General features: G+C 37.4%; 1 protein-coding gene across 2 annotated transcripts in view; it reads right to left on the reverse strand.

The window, feature by feature from the left end:
• LOC146472619 (protein SFI1 homolog) overlaps positions 1–13027 on the reverse strand; it is a 97188-nt gene that overhangs the window by 66940 nt on the left and 17221 nt on the right. For both annotated transcript variants that reach the window (XM_085119353.1, XM_085119352.1), the window contains exons 9-15: positions 12058–12214; positions 11160–11321; positions 10365–10435; positions 9333–9425; positions 8757–8854; positions 7544–7660; positions 6948–7028 (exon numbers count right to left, since the gene is read on the reverse strand). In XM_085119353.1, coding sequence (XP_084975479.1) covers positions 6948–7028; positions 7544–7660; positions 8757–8854; positions 9333–9425; positions 10365–10435; positions 11160–11321; positions 12058–12214 — 779 coding nt within the window. The remainder of the gene's footprint in view (positions 1–6947; positions 7029–7543; positions 7661–8756; positions 8855–9332; positions 9426–10364; positions 10436–11159; positions 11322–12057; positions 12215–13027) is intronic.

Consider the following 13027-nt stretch of genomic DNA (forward strand, 5'->3'; position numbering starts at 1 on the left):
GTACAGTTGGATTCCGTTCGTCCATTGGTATTAATGGTACGATTGGTACCAATAGAATGACTTGGCATTCCATTTGTACACCATTCGTGAATTGCATATCATTAAGGGGACTTAAACTATTTTCGGTACGGTTTGGTTTGAGTACAGCTGGATTCCGTTCGTCCATTGGTACCAATGGTACGATTGGTACCAATAGAATGACTTGGCATTCCATTGGTACACCATTGGTGAATTGCATCTCATTAAGGTATGGTTCTGTCTGAGTACATCTGGATTCCGTTCGTCCATTGGTACCAATGGTACGATTGGTACCAATAGAATGACTTGGCATTCCATTGGTACACCATTAGTGAATTGCATCTCATTAAGGGGACTTAACCTATTTTCGGTACGGTTTGGTTTGAGTACAGCTGGATTCCGTTCGTCCATTGGTACCAATGGTACGATTGGTACCAATAGAGTGACTTGGCATTCCATTGGTACACCATTGATGAAATGGAACTCATTAAGGTATGGTTGTGTTTGAGTACATTTGGATTCCGTTCGTCCATTGGTATTAATGGTACGATTGGTACCAATAGAATGACTTGGCATTCCATTGGTACACCATTGGTGAATTGCATCTCATTAAGGTGTGGTTCTGTCTGAGTACATCTGGATTTCGTTCGTCCATTGGTACCAATGGTACGATTGGTACCAATAGAATGACTTGGCATTCCATTGGTACACCATTGGTGAATTGCATCTCATTAAGGTATGGTTCTGTCTGAGTACATCTGGATTTCGTTGGTCCATTGGTACCAATGGTACGATTGGTACCAATAGAGTGACTTGGCATTCCATTGGTAGACCATTGGTGAATTGCATCTCATTAAGGTATGGTTGTGTTTGAGTACATTTGGATTCCGTTCGTCCATTGGTATTAATGGTACGATTGGTACCAATAGAATGACTTGGCATTCCATTGGTACACCATTGGTGAATTGCATCTCATTAAGGTATGGTTCTGTCTGAGTACATCTGGATTTCGTTCGTCCATTGGTACCAATGGTACGATTGGTACCAATAGAGTGACTTGGCATTCCATTGGTACACCATTAGTGAATTGCATCTCATTAAGGTATGGTTCTGTTTGAGTACAGTTGGATTCCGTTCGTCCATTGGTATTAATGGTACGATTGGTACCAATAGAATGACTTGGCATTCCATTTGTACACCATTAGTGAATTGCATATCATTAAGGGGACTTAAACTATTTTCGGTACGGTTTGGTTTGAGTACAGCTGGATTCCGTTCGTCCATTGGTACCAATGGTACGATTGGTACCAATAGAATGACTTGGCATTCCATTGGTACAGCATTAGTGAATTGCATCTCATTAAGGTATGGTTCGGTCCATCTGGATTCCGTTCGTCCATTGGTACCAATGGTACGATTGGTACCAATAGAGTGACTTGGCATTCCATTGGTACACCATTGGTGAATTGCCTCTCATTAAGGTATGGTTCTGTTTGAGTACAGCTGGATTCCGTTCGTAACCTGACAAGAAACTTAGAATTTTACCTTGCCAAGAGAAGTAAACTTTATTTAAATTGATTCTCGAGCCAGATCAAGCGCAAATAAAAGGTATTTTTGAATTAAAAATATTAATTTCACTGTATGTGATAATTTGCTCATTTGCACGCATTGCTGATTTAATTATCAGGTGTTGCGATTTCAAATGGTTTATAAAAAAATATGGCTTTGTCTAAAAAATGCCAATTTTTTTTAGATAACCTGGCTTGGAAATCAACTTTCATTAAGCTTATCATCCGTCAGCTGATAAAACTGTCAATTTCTTGGTTCTGTTGCTTTGAAATGTTCTCAGAATTCAAAATAATTTCAACGGCTTTTCTATGATTTCTTCCACGAAAACGCAAGTTTTTCGGAGTCTTTTGAAGGCGATAGGTCACGTGTTATTGGTAATTGGTGGGAGATACTACGAGTCGGATCAGAACGGGTCTTGACAATCTGCGAGCCAGCGAGCGAGTCATGCGAGGCAGACGTGCGACTCTCGCACGTTTGCCTCGCTGGCTGGCACATTGGCCACACTCGATCAGACAATAATTTCACGCAGGATTAACAAATTTTTCCCCAATTTTCCTTTCTGGGTTAAGTTATTTCAAATAAAGAAGAGCCGTTTTCATTGTGAAATGCCTCTATTGTGATAAGTATGAAAATGTGATCATTTCTCGTTCTTAAAGTGAGTTCGCGTGAAAAATTATCTTAGCTGTTTCTTCGTTTGTCATAGCGAAACGACTGGTAGTTTTAGAACAACGTTTTAATGATTAAGGGCAGTTAATTTTAAAAAGAGGGGCATTCGTCAAAACGGCATCGTTTCCAAAAAAAAAAATTACTATGCAAATACTTACTTCACGCAGTTTCTCTGCCAGAAGCGTCCAGTCAAGGTCATTTTCATAACACTTTTCCAAATCTAAATCAGGTCGTTGCAAGCGACTAGCCATTTCTCCATACAGTTGTAACATAACTCCAATGGCATTCCCGACAACGCGTGCAAACTGAACAGTCTGTTTAGAAAGCGCCGACTATTATCAAAAATGTCTATACATGGACCAATTAGAAAGTGAGATGTTAACACATGTTTTTTCGAATGCAGCCTTGACCGAAAATGATTGCAACTATAAGAAATAATAATAATGTTTGATCACTAAAAATCTTTTAAAACTAACATTGCCTAAAGTAGCGGAACGCAGTGTTCATTAAGTGTATTGCGTGAAATATACCTAACGGTATTATTTATTTTAATACTGTATAATAAGATAGATTGCCCTATTTCAACACAAGATGATAAACATTCAACGTTGCTCACACGCCTATTCAATCCTCTCTGGACCTCAAAAGGCATACAAGGCAGTATCCGATAAAAAGGTGTGACAAAATTAAACTCACACGCCAATTCAATGCTCCTTCATATCCATAGAGAGGTATAAAGCAACGTCCAATAAAAAGGTGAGACGATTAAGTCATTTATAATTACAATGTCAAACTTTAGAATAAAGATACCGAAAAAGTGCAAATCTGCATAAGACATTTACCTTATAACGCCGTGGTGTCTTTCCTGAAGTAGCCACTCATCAGTTTAACGAATTGAACGAAGACCGTCACTCCAGAGCGATGTCTACACTACGTGAATACCGCGAGACGGTCAGACACCTGTCCAAAAGTGAAATTTCCGAGGAAAGGGCAGACCTTTTTAAGACCATCAACGGAGACGCTTTCTTTCCCATAAAATGCTGGCCAAAAGACCTACGAATGGCTTTTTGGCGGAAGCCTATCGGAGATCGCGATACCTTCAAGATGATGCTATTCTGTTTAGGCAACGGCTGTTCCCCAATCTTGATCTCAAGGTGGATCCTGCTGTCACAAACTTGGGAGCCAGAGAAAGCGGAGAAGAGAGCTAGACAGATAGACTTCGTCTTAAACAATGCAGACGGAAAAAAACACGTGGTTTTACTACGACCTTGATTACAAGAAACTGTTGTTTCTCAACGGGCTGCCAAAACAGTAAAGCCAGCACCTGCACTCTAGAGGATGCATAAAAAAAACAAGAAAACATAAAAAAAAACCCTGCGCTGCAGAAGAAAAAAAAAACCGGCTCCTTTAGGAGCCACCAAATGTATAAAAGATATAACCAATACGTGTTATTTTGCCAGTGCAATCGACATTTTTTCGTATGGTTCACTTTTAGATCGAGGAAGATTCAAGTCATGACGTTTGTCGGTTTTACTCAGTCGTTTGATATAGAACATCTATATCGCGCTTGTTTCGGCTCATAGATTAAAGAACGAGATAAATTCATGTGTACTGCGCTTGTTTCGGCTCATAGATGAAAGAACAAGATATATTCATGTGTAGCGGCATCTTTTCGGTTCATGGATTAAAGAACGAGGTATAGTCATGTGTAGCGCGCTTGTTTCGGTTTATTCATGCGTAACGCGCTTGTTTCGGTTCATGGATTAAAGAACGAGTTATATTCATTCATGTGTAGCGCGCTTGTTTCGGTTTATTTACGCGAGGCACGCTTGTTTCGGTTCATGGATTAAAGAACGAGTTATATTCATGTGTAGCGCACTTGTTTCGGTTTATTCATGCGTAACGCGCTTGTTTCGGTTCATGAATTAAAGAACGAGTTATATTCATTCATGTGTAGCGCGCTTGTTTTGGTTTATTCATGCGTAACGCGCTTGTTTCGGTTCATGGATTAAAGAACGAGTTATATTCATTCATGTGTAGCGCTTGTGAAGCGCGCTTGTTTCGGTTTATTCATGCGAGGCGCGCTTGTTTCGGTTCATGGATTAAAGAACGAGTTATATTCATGTGTAGCGCGCTTGTTTCGGTTAATGCATTAAAGAACTAGACATATTCATGTGTAGTGCGCTTGTTTTGAGATGCAGATTCCAATGGTTAACCAATCGACTGACTAGTTTTCCATTTGTACCAATGGTACCAATGGTACCGATCGACCATTCGTTTTCGCATGGCTTACAAGTCAGTTAATGAGATGCAGTTTACAAATGGTACACCGATCGACTGAGGAGCTTACCATTCGTTCCAATGGTACGAATCGACTGACTAGTTTTCCATTTGTACCAATGGTACCAATGGTACCAATCGACCATTCGTTTTCGCATGGCTTACAAGTGCTAATGAGATGCATTTCACCAATGGAATTCCGATCGACTGAGGAGCTTACCATTCGTTCCAATGGTACAAATCGTAAGGCGTCTTTGACAAATCGTAATCTTTTACCAATGGTACGATTGGTGAGGGTGTTTTGACGATTCGTATCCGTTTGTGTATATTGGACATGAGTGACATTACAGACAAAATTTTATTGGCTTTAAAATTTGAGTTGAAACAGAAATACTCAGCTAGCAAGAATCAGCATTGCTAGATAAACAAGAAAAGTGAGATTTCAATCTCATTGTCATTTTTTACTACTGGATAGAGGGGTGGCTATGCATAAAGACACCATCTTTTGAGGTTGACGAAGGGGGGTGCAGGCAGAGACCACCATCTATTTTGGGGTTCGGTGGGTCCTGTTTATAGTAGTTTTGACCACTTCCCTAATAGAGTCTGTTCAGATTGGTGATCTCCCGGTTACTCCGACATCTTCAGCTCGTAACCTCGGTGTAATTTTTGATCAATGCTTCAACCCTGAAGAACATATACGGGTCATGTGCAAGTCTCCGCATTATCAAATCAGGAACATTGCCAAAATTAGAAAATACGTCACGGAAGAAAGTACAACTGAAACTTGTTGTATACGCCTTGGTTATTTCTAAATTGGATAAATGCAGTTCGCATTTATGTATTGACTTTCTAAACCATCTCCTGTCCAGGTTGCAATCGGTTCAAAATGCTGCAGCTAGAATAATCAAGTTTACTAGGAAGTTTGAATCATATAACTCCTGTGTCAAATGAACTTCCCTGGCTACCTGTTCGCCATCGCATAGTTTATAAACTTCTTTTATTACTTTTTAAGGCTCTCAATGGTGCCGCATCTACTTACTTAGAGAATTTACTCTACTACAAAATATCATGTCGCACGCTCAGGTCATCGTCTCAAAGACTTTTGGCCGTACGAAGTGCTCGTCTAATATCTTATGGGGACCGTGCCTTTGAAGTAGCTGCACACTGACATTACGTAACCAGAACATAAATAGCGCTCACGATAAGGTTTGTAATCCGCGATGCTCGTTCGCTTTTCAATGTTCCGCTGTTTATAATTACGCGGGATTCCCTGAGGCAGACAGCGTAAAAATTTCGGTCGGGTATCTTTTTCTTCACTGGCGGATGTTTTTGTCTTTTATTGTTCTGATTGTCTTCAACAGGAACGGTCCAATCAGAATCCATTATCTGCGTGTATGAGGGAGAGTCTTTCTACAAGTGTGAGGTCACGTAGACCCATCAATAACCAAGTCGTGTAGCCCCCCAGCCCCACCCCTTGGAGTCTCATCAAGAACCGACAATTCTACTGTTGCGTTCTGCAAGAGGAATTATAATAATTTTTCACAATGATTCTTCTCTGAAGCTTGTGACATGCGGTAAGGGCCATCTTCAACAATTTTCTTTCATCCACAAAAAAGGAGCTTCAATTTACAAAGCTCTTTAAAAGTGTCCTTCAGAGTGAAATCTGTGTGACTGTGAGCCAGTAAACCAAACCACAAACCTAAACTTGACAATGATAAGCGTCATGTACTTGAACGTACCATAATCCCGGCATTCACACATGATCATGACGCGTGCTTTACTTCATCAAAAACATCAACAAAAATTGTACTGAACGTTCTTGGTTGCCTTATGTCCTGACAAGCTCTAATTACCACAAATTAGATAGATACTTTAATTCACTTACACAATCTAAAAGTAGCTGTTGCACGCTCCCCGCGCCTACTTTTTTTCTTTTTCTTCTTCTTTTTTTGTTTTTGTTTAGCTGGCTAACACAACAGTGTCAACGTAAAGACAAAACAATGTTACCGAACAAAGGAAAGATGAGGCTGAGCGGGAAGAAACAATAGGCCACCACCTATGGCTTTAAATTCAGAAACATCCAATCTTAAAATTTGCCCTTGCCTGTTTTGATTTGAAATGTGTTACTAATTATTTGGTACGTTGTATCAGGTTGCGCCTAGGAGTAATTGTGATTAAAGCAACAAGATCAAAATGGCGGATGTCCAACCAAACTTGTTAAACGTGCTACCACAACAAAAATTTAGCCAGAAATTAGGTTAGTCAAGCAAGAAAAATTATTTGCAAAAAAAACAAAAAACAAAAAGAAAGAAAGAAAATAAAATTATTTGCATTAAAAATGAAACCCTTCTGTTTGATTGGCCCGAAGAGTTTTTTATTAGCCCGAAGCGTTTGCTCCTCTGTTGACAACTCACCGTCTGAACCTTTCTCCAGTAAGATTCCTTTCCTTCTTAGAATGCATCAGGTCCACAAACACCATCATTCTGCAAAAGTACCTGGAGAAATGCAAAAATGGGATGCTTTAAAAGGTGTCTGCCTTAAAAAGAAGTATTTACCTAAAAAAAAAAAAAAGGAGTATTAACCCTGCCTTAGAACAATTTTCATTTAAGAAACTAAGGCAACTGTATTAGACAAGTGTCTTCTCAGAGAGATCACTACGAAGTCATGCTTTCATACTGATGTGTCCAACAGCTTTCAACGGTCTCAATATTATAAAGCAGAGCATAGTGATTCTATAAAATTTTAAACAGAGGGACAAATGAAAGGCGAAATAACGAAACATGATCATTAAAGCAACGTGCAGCCACAAAATGCTATAAAATAGAGAATGTGTAGGTTTTACAAGTATTGTTAAGGATTAATAGGTACTATTTTTAAACAAAAGTAATAAGAAGTAAACTAGCTGGCTTGGGGCAACAGTCCACTGACGGAAAAAGATGGCGACCGGTATATTTACCCTTAATTCTTAGCGTACATTCTCCTTACAATGGATTGTAACTGTACCTCATACCTGGGTAAAGCTCTCTCACGGAAATGATAATCAGCTTTTCCATATTGAGATTTTCTGAATCGTCTCCACTGGCAGTATCTCACCCAAACAGAGAACAGCTTCCTCTTTAGCTGAGAACTGTTACATAGAGCAAGTGATGAAACAAGGAGAAAACGGTGACAAAATAATAATAATATTTTATTAGGAAGCTTCCATCACGTAACGTGGTTTTCATAAAGGTCCTAAAATCAAAATGGGACATAAGGAATACAGTGCCAAACAAAAAATTAGTTTAATATTATGATGACATTGAAAAATTGATACAAGGAGCAAATAATTGCAAATGAAGGCAATCACTCATCATTCTGTTGCTCTGAAGTGGTTTGGTGGAGGTGGGTCAGAAAACAAAAAGGAGAGAAAGGCCAAGAAAACTGACATTGAAAAATGAATTCAAAGTATTAATAAATAAAATATGCAAGCAAGCTTTGAAGCTTTGATCATATCTATCCATGTACACAAATGCCACTTTAAAGTAAGCTGTCATCACTCAAAATTAAAACATTCATAATAGCTTATTTATTAAAACCCTATAAAAGCAAGTGAGTAATGGAATCTGAAACTTTTTAAAATTTTCTTTGTGAAAAAAAAAACATGGTTCAGCAGGGTGACTGGAAACAACCATCAGTGTTAGGGATGGCTGCAATTGAATTAACAAAATGGTGGCTATATGCATGTTGCCCACAATTTATTCTCAAAAAAGTGCCCTGGAAAAGTCATTTGAAAACGAACACAAAGAAAGGAAAAGAAACTCCATGAAGTTGTACATGTAATTAATTCTTGCCTTAAATAATCATTGGATTTTTCATCAAACTGACAGTTGGACGCTGACAAAATATGGGGCTATTTTTTGGGAATAAATTGCAGGGTACATGCAAAGCTGGCTAAGGCAAATCTGACCAAAACGAAAATACAACCTAAAACGTTACACGAGATGGTTAAGCTATGAGCACTTCCATAATGATTGTAATTTTTATATGCAGAACCAAACAACATTGTTGAAGACAGAGTAATTTTTCAAGTGTTGTATAATAATGGAGGGAATTTGATAAGTGTTATAACACAAGTGAATAGCAAAGTTACATTAAGAGTTTCTTCACCATTCTACAGTAACCTAAACCCATTATGTTAAATAAAAAATGTTTTGTGAAATCCAAACTTGTCCTAATTCCTTTACCTGTGATGTGTTCTTGCTTTCCTGGATACAGAGTGCAGCTTGAGTTCCTCAGAATGTTCACAACGCTTTAACCACACATTCCAAACTCTCTGAAGTCGCTGAGAATATCACAGAACATATACAGCAATATTAATCAAAGAGAAGGATGTCTAGCAGATGAACAAAATCACTCCAAAGAAGCAACCCTGATAACTTTAAATTAAAAATACTTATTCCTATGATGGGCTTTTTTTGCATCTATTTACAAGAGGAAGAACTGACCCTCCATACTGTTTAGAATAAAAATTTATTATGATGTTGAACTCCATCTGACATCTTCACACTTTATAAATTATATTTCCTTTGTGTATAGTAACAACCTACATGTTATTCTTAAAGTAGATATCACAACTAACTGCCTTTTTCAAAAATAATTATTTCCTACACTGTTCTAAAAAAATGGAACCATTTCTTTTTGCACTTAATTTTTCCTTTGCATTAAAATATAACTTTACTGTGTCCTATTTAAAGCAGAGTTTTCAATAATTTACATTTCTTTCTTCCCAAGCTACAGTGTATTAGCATTAAGTCACTTACAATTCTCTGGCACAGATCTGCAGCCAATTTTAGGCGCATCTCCTTCAATCTCCTTTGAACAGCTTGGAGTTGAAGAGCATTGAAGCAGGTTTTCTGTCAAAAAACAAGAAGCAAGCAAATCCTATCATAAGAAATGGTATAAATTAAAAGTACACAGAAAAGATGATGAGATGTTTTTGAGGGAAGGAGAGGGGGGGGGGGGGGGTTCACATAACAACAAAGTGTTTGTTTTCAGATAATCTACATCTACCAGCAGCCAGCACAAATCAGTTGCATAGGAATTATAATCTATCCTAGGAAGTTAGCAAAGCAGGCTGGACAAGCAAAATCTCAGCCTAAACTGTCTAGCATAACCAAATCACCAATTAATTGAAAAAGATTGGAAAGTCTATGCATAGTGCTTTTTTTATGTCAGAATACAAGTTTGTATTTTCTATCAATATTTGAAATAAGTGGAAATTCACAGCAAAAAAACTAATCCATAAAACGTAGGTGTTAATTACAGCTGTCCACAAAAAATGTCATTGAAGCTGTATTAGATGTCGCACAACTACAAGCAAGCAAGTTACATTTTACAATAACTGTCCAAATTCCCGTGCGCTGATTGGCTCGTAGCTATTGTCTATAAGAGTACAGACAATAAAAATGACGTCAGATGTAACGCGTGCGCTTTCTCAACGAAAAAAATAGCCAATTCGGCTCATACTTTTTCCATTTTATTGTAAAAAACAAATCGACGGCAGTTTTCTATGGTCTATACTCTTATAGACCATAAAATGACGCCATAAAATGTCCAAAACTTGGCAGTGAAACCACCCGCCTGCGGCTCGTGTTTTGAACATTTTTTGACGTCATTTTGTGGTCTATAAGAGTATAGACCATAGAAAACTGCCGTCGATTTGTTAAAAAACCAAAATTTAGCATCTTTGGAATAAATATGATTATTACAGTTATTAGCTACAATGACAGCAAACATAACCAACTTCTAATAATTTTCCTTTTAAAACTGAGTGATGTGAATGAAAGACTAACCAACAGGTGTTGTCTGTAGTGTTGATCAGCAATGTCTTCCTTCTCATACTCCTGATGCTTCAGAACAATGTCTTTCAGCAATGTCAATGAAAACGTCAACTCACACTTCCAAGAACTTCTTTTTGGACTAACCATTTAAAACCATACTTTTAACAACCATTTACCATTAGTCATTATTTTAAGCATTTACCCCCAGGCACCCAGATCCATGACATTTTTCAGGAGTTAAAATTTAAAAGTTTTCCGGTCGGAGGGCATGCCCTCCCACCCCTCTGACGCTCATATTCCCAGAAAACAGTTCCATTTTGTTCTTGGATCCACGCCTTAGGTCAGGCATACAGTTAAGTAACTGTTATCCCAAAAGTGTGTAGTTTTTTAGCTACTTTGGTCAACAAAATTTGTTGATATCCACCTTCTGACCTGAAACTGGCCATCATTTCTAAGGGACCTGTGAGAGCATGTTCTATAACCATATTGATCTCATATATTTGAGAGAGTAAGACTAATAAGAAAAATCAATAAAATTCACTAATCCATACTCTACAGCAAATTATCACTTCAGGTATGAAAACAGTCTGTAAAAAGCCATAGAATATTTCGCCTGAAACAGGGACCAGATGGCACATCCCGGCCAAACAGTTCCAATAAATACCTTCTCCCTGTGTGGGGAATCTTTTTGTGCTACAGACATTTTTGAAGCCTTCAGAGTGAGAAAGAAAGAAAAAAAAAATATTTATCCAATTTACTGCTAATCTAACCATGAGATGCAGTAAAAATGAATTAAGAGTCGGATACAGTATCTCCAGTGAACAAAAGCTCTCCTTGCAACAGCCACATTGCCCTTGAAGCTTATCAAGTCTTCAAACTGAGCAAGCTCAACCTGTCTCTGCCATCTTTCCACCCAGACAAGAAATGACTTCTTCAGCAATGTAAATGAATAATGTCTTCTTGCAGCACCTGCAATAACAACAAGTTGAACACATGACAGAAAATATGGAGAAGACATTTCATGTAGTATATCAAACATGAGGAAGAATGTTTCATCCAATTTCCAAACACCAAGAAGTGGGTGGAAAATACAAGGTGCAGCTGAATGCTGTTAACATTTTTTAGTGTATAGATTATAAAATGTTTGAACACTGTAAAGCGCATTTGAGCATTAGGAAAATGAGCTATAAAAATAAATTATTTATTATTATCATTATTATTATTATTATTATATTATTTATTATAATTATTATTATTATTATTTATATATATATTTTTAATATATATTAATATAATAATAACTTTATTAAAATATTCCAAGGAAATTGTTATTTACAAGTTAAAAGTAAAAAACAGAGCTATTAAAACCTATTTAAAATTCTTGTCGATTATTTATATTATTATATTTTATTTTATTATTATTATTATTATTATATTATTATTATATTTTCCTAACCAACTTTGGGGTATTTGGAAACTGCCTATTTGTACATCAATTAAAGACTCTTCTTAGCATTTGATTTACCTTCTCAAGCCTTAATAATTCTTCGAGCAATTCGAAGCAAAAGTGGATCACATTTCCAAACCTCCTTTCCAGTAGTGATTTCCTTTGTTTAGTCTTCATGAATTATTAATGAACTTGAGGAGGTTATTTCACCATTAGCTTGAATTGTTTCTATGCAGCTGGTTTAAGAAGGATTCATACCATGCCTAAGCTGTTTCAGTTTTCTGATGGATCTGAAGTTCCTCAGTCCTCTCCACATCCTTAGCACTAACGCCCGGTCATAGAACCTTGAAGCCATTTTTGCCTTCTCCCTTTCTTCAGTTTTAATAAACCAGGCAGCAGACCAGACTCTCCAAGCCTGCCAGAGAGAGTTCAGACTATTAAAACAGTAAGAGCACAATTAATGAATGTAGTATTAAAATGATTTTACATGTAGGGTGGAAACACCTCCAAGAAGGTCTGTACCTAGAAATAAAGGTGTTGAGAGCACTCAGCTCCCATCAATGTGGCTTGGGTTTAATTCCCAGACTCAGCATCATATGTGTGTTGAGTTTGTTGTTGGTTTTCATCCTCGCTCTGAGAAGTTTTTCTGCAGGTACTCCGGTTTTCCCCTCTCCTCGATAACCAACATTTCCAAATTCCAATTTGATCGGCAGAGTGTCCCCTATCAGTGCGCTGTGTTAAATGCATTGACACCTAAATATAGTGATACTTTTTTTGAATCAAATATCAGCCGCCTGCATTCATGGGTATGACTACAGTATCTGCTATTTTGTTTCAGCAAGAAGGGATAAGATAGCTAGCGCACTGCTTTATGTATCATTGACTTAAAGTATTCAAAGTAGTTTTAAATCACTGACATTGTAGTTTAGCTGAAAGAACACTTAAGCTATCGAACAAACACAATTGATTCATTTTTCAACCGTGCAGCCACCTCACATTTCATATTGGTAGCCACAGGTTTGCCAAGTTCAAGTGTCTTAGGGATGGAAATTACGCAAAGACAAAAGAGGATAATTTGAATGTTTGTAATAATTATAAATAAATCATGTAAAAATGAAGAACAACTCCCCCTCAAATTTGAACTGCAACTTTGTGTACCCTGTTACCCACCAGTTCACTGACAGCTTAATGACAAATTTTCTGCCAAACATTCTTGAACATATTTTCA

This window comes from Pavona decussata, unplaced genomic scaffold (genome assembly GCF_977016875.1).
Source record: "Pavona decussata unplaced genomic scaffold, jaPavDecu1.1 SCAFFOLD_98, whole genome shotgun sequence".
In the NCBI taxonomy this organism is placed as follows: Eukaryota; Metazoa; Cnidaria; class Anthozoa; order Scleractinia; family Agariciidae; genus Pavona; species Pavona decussata.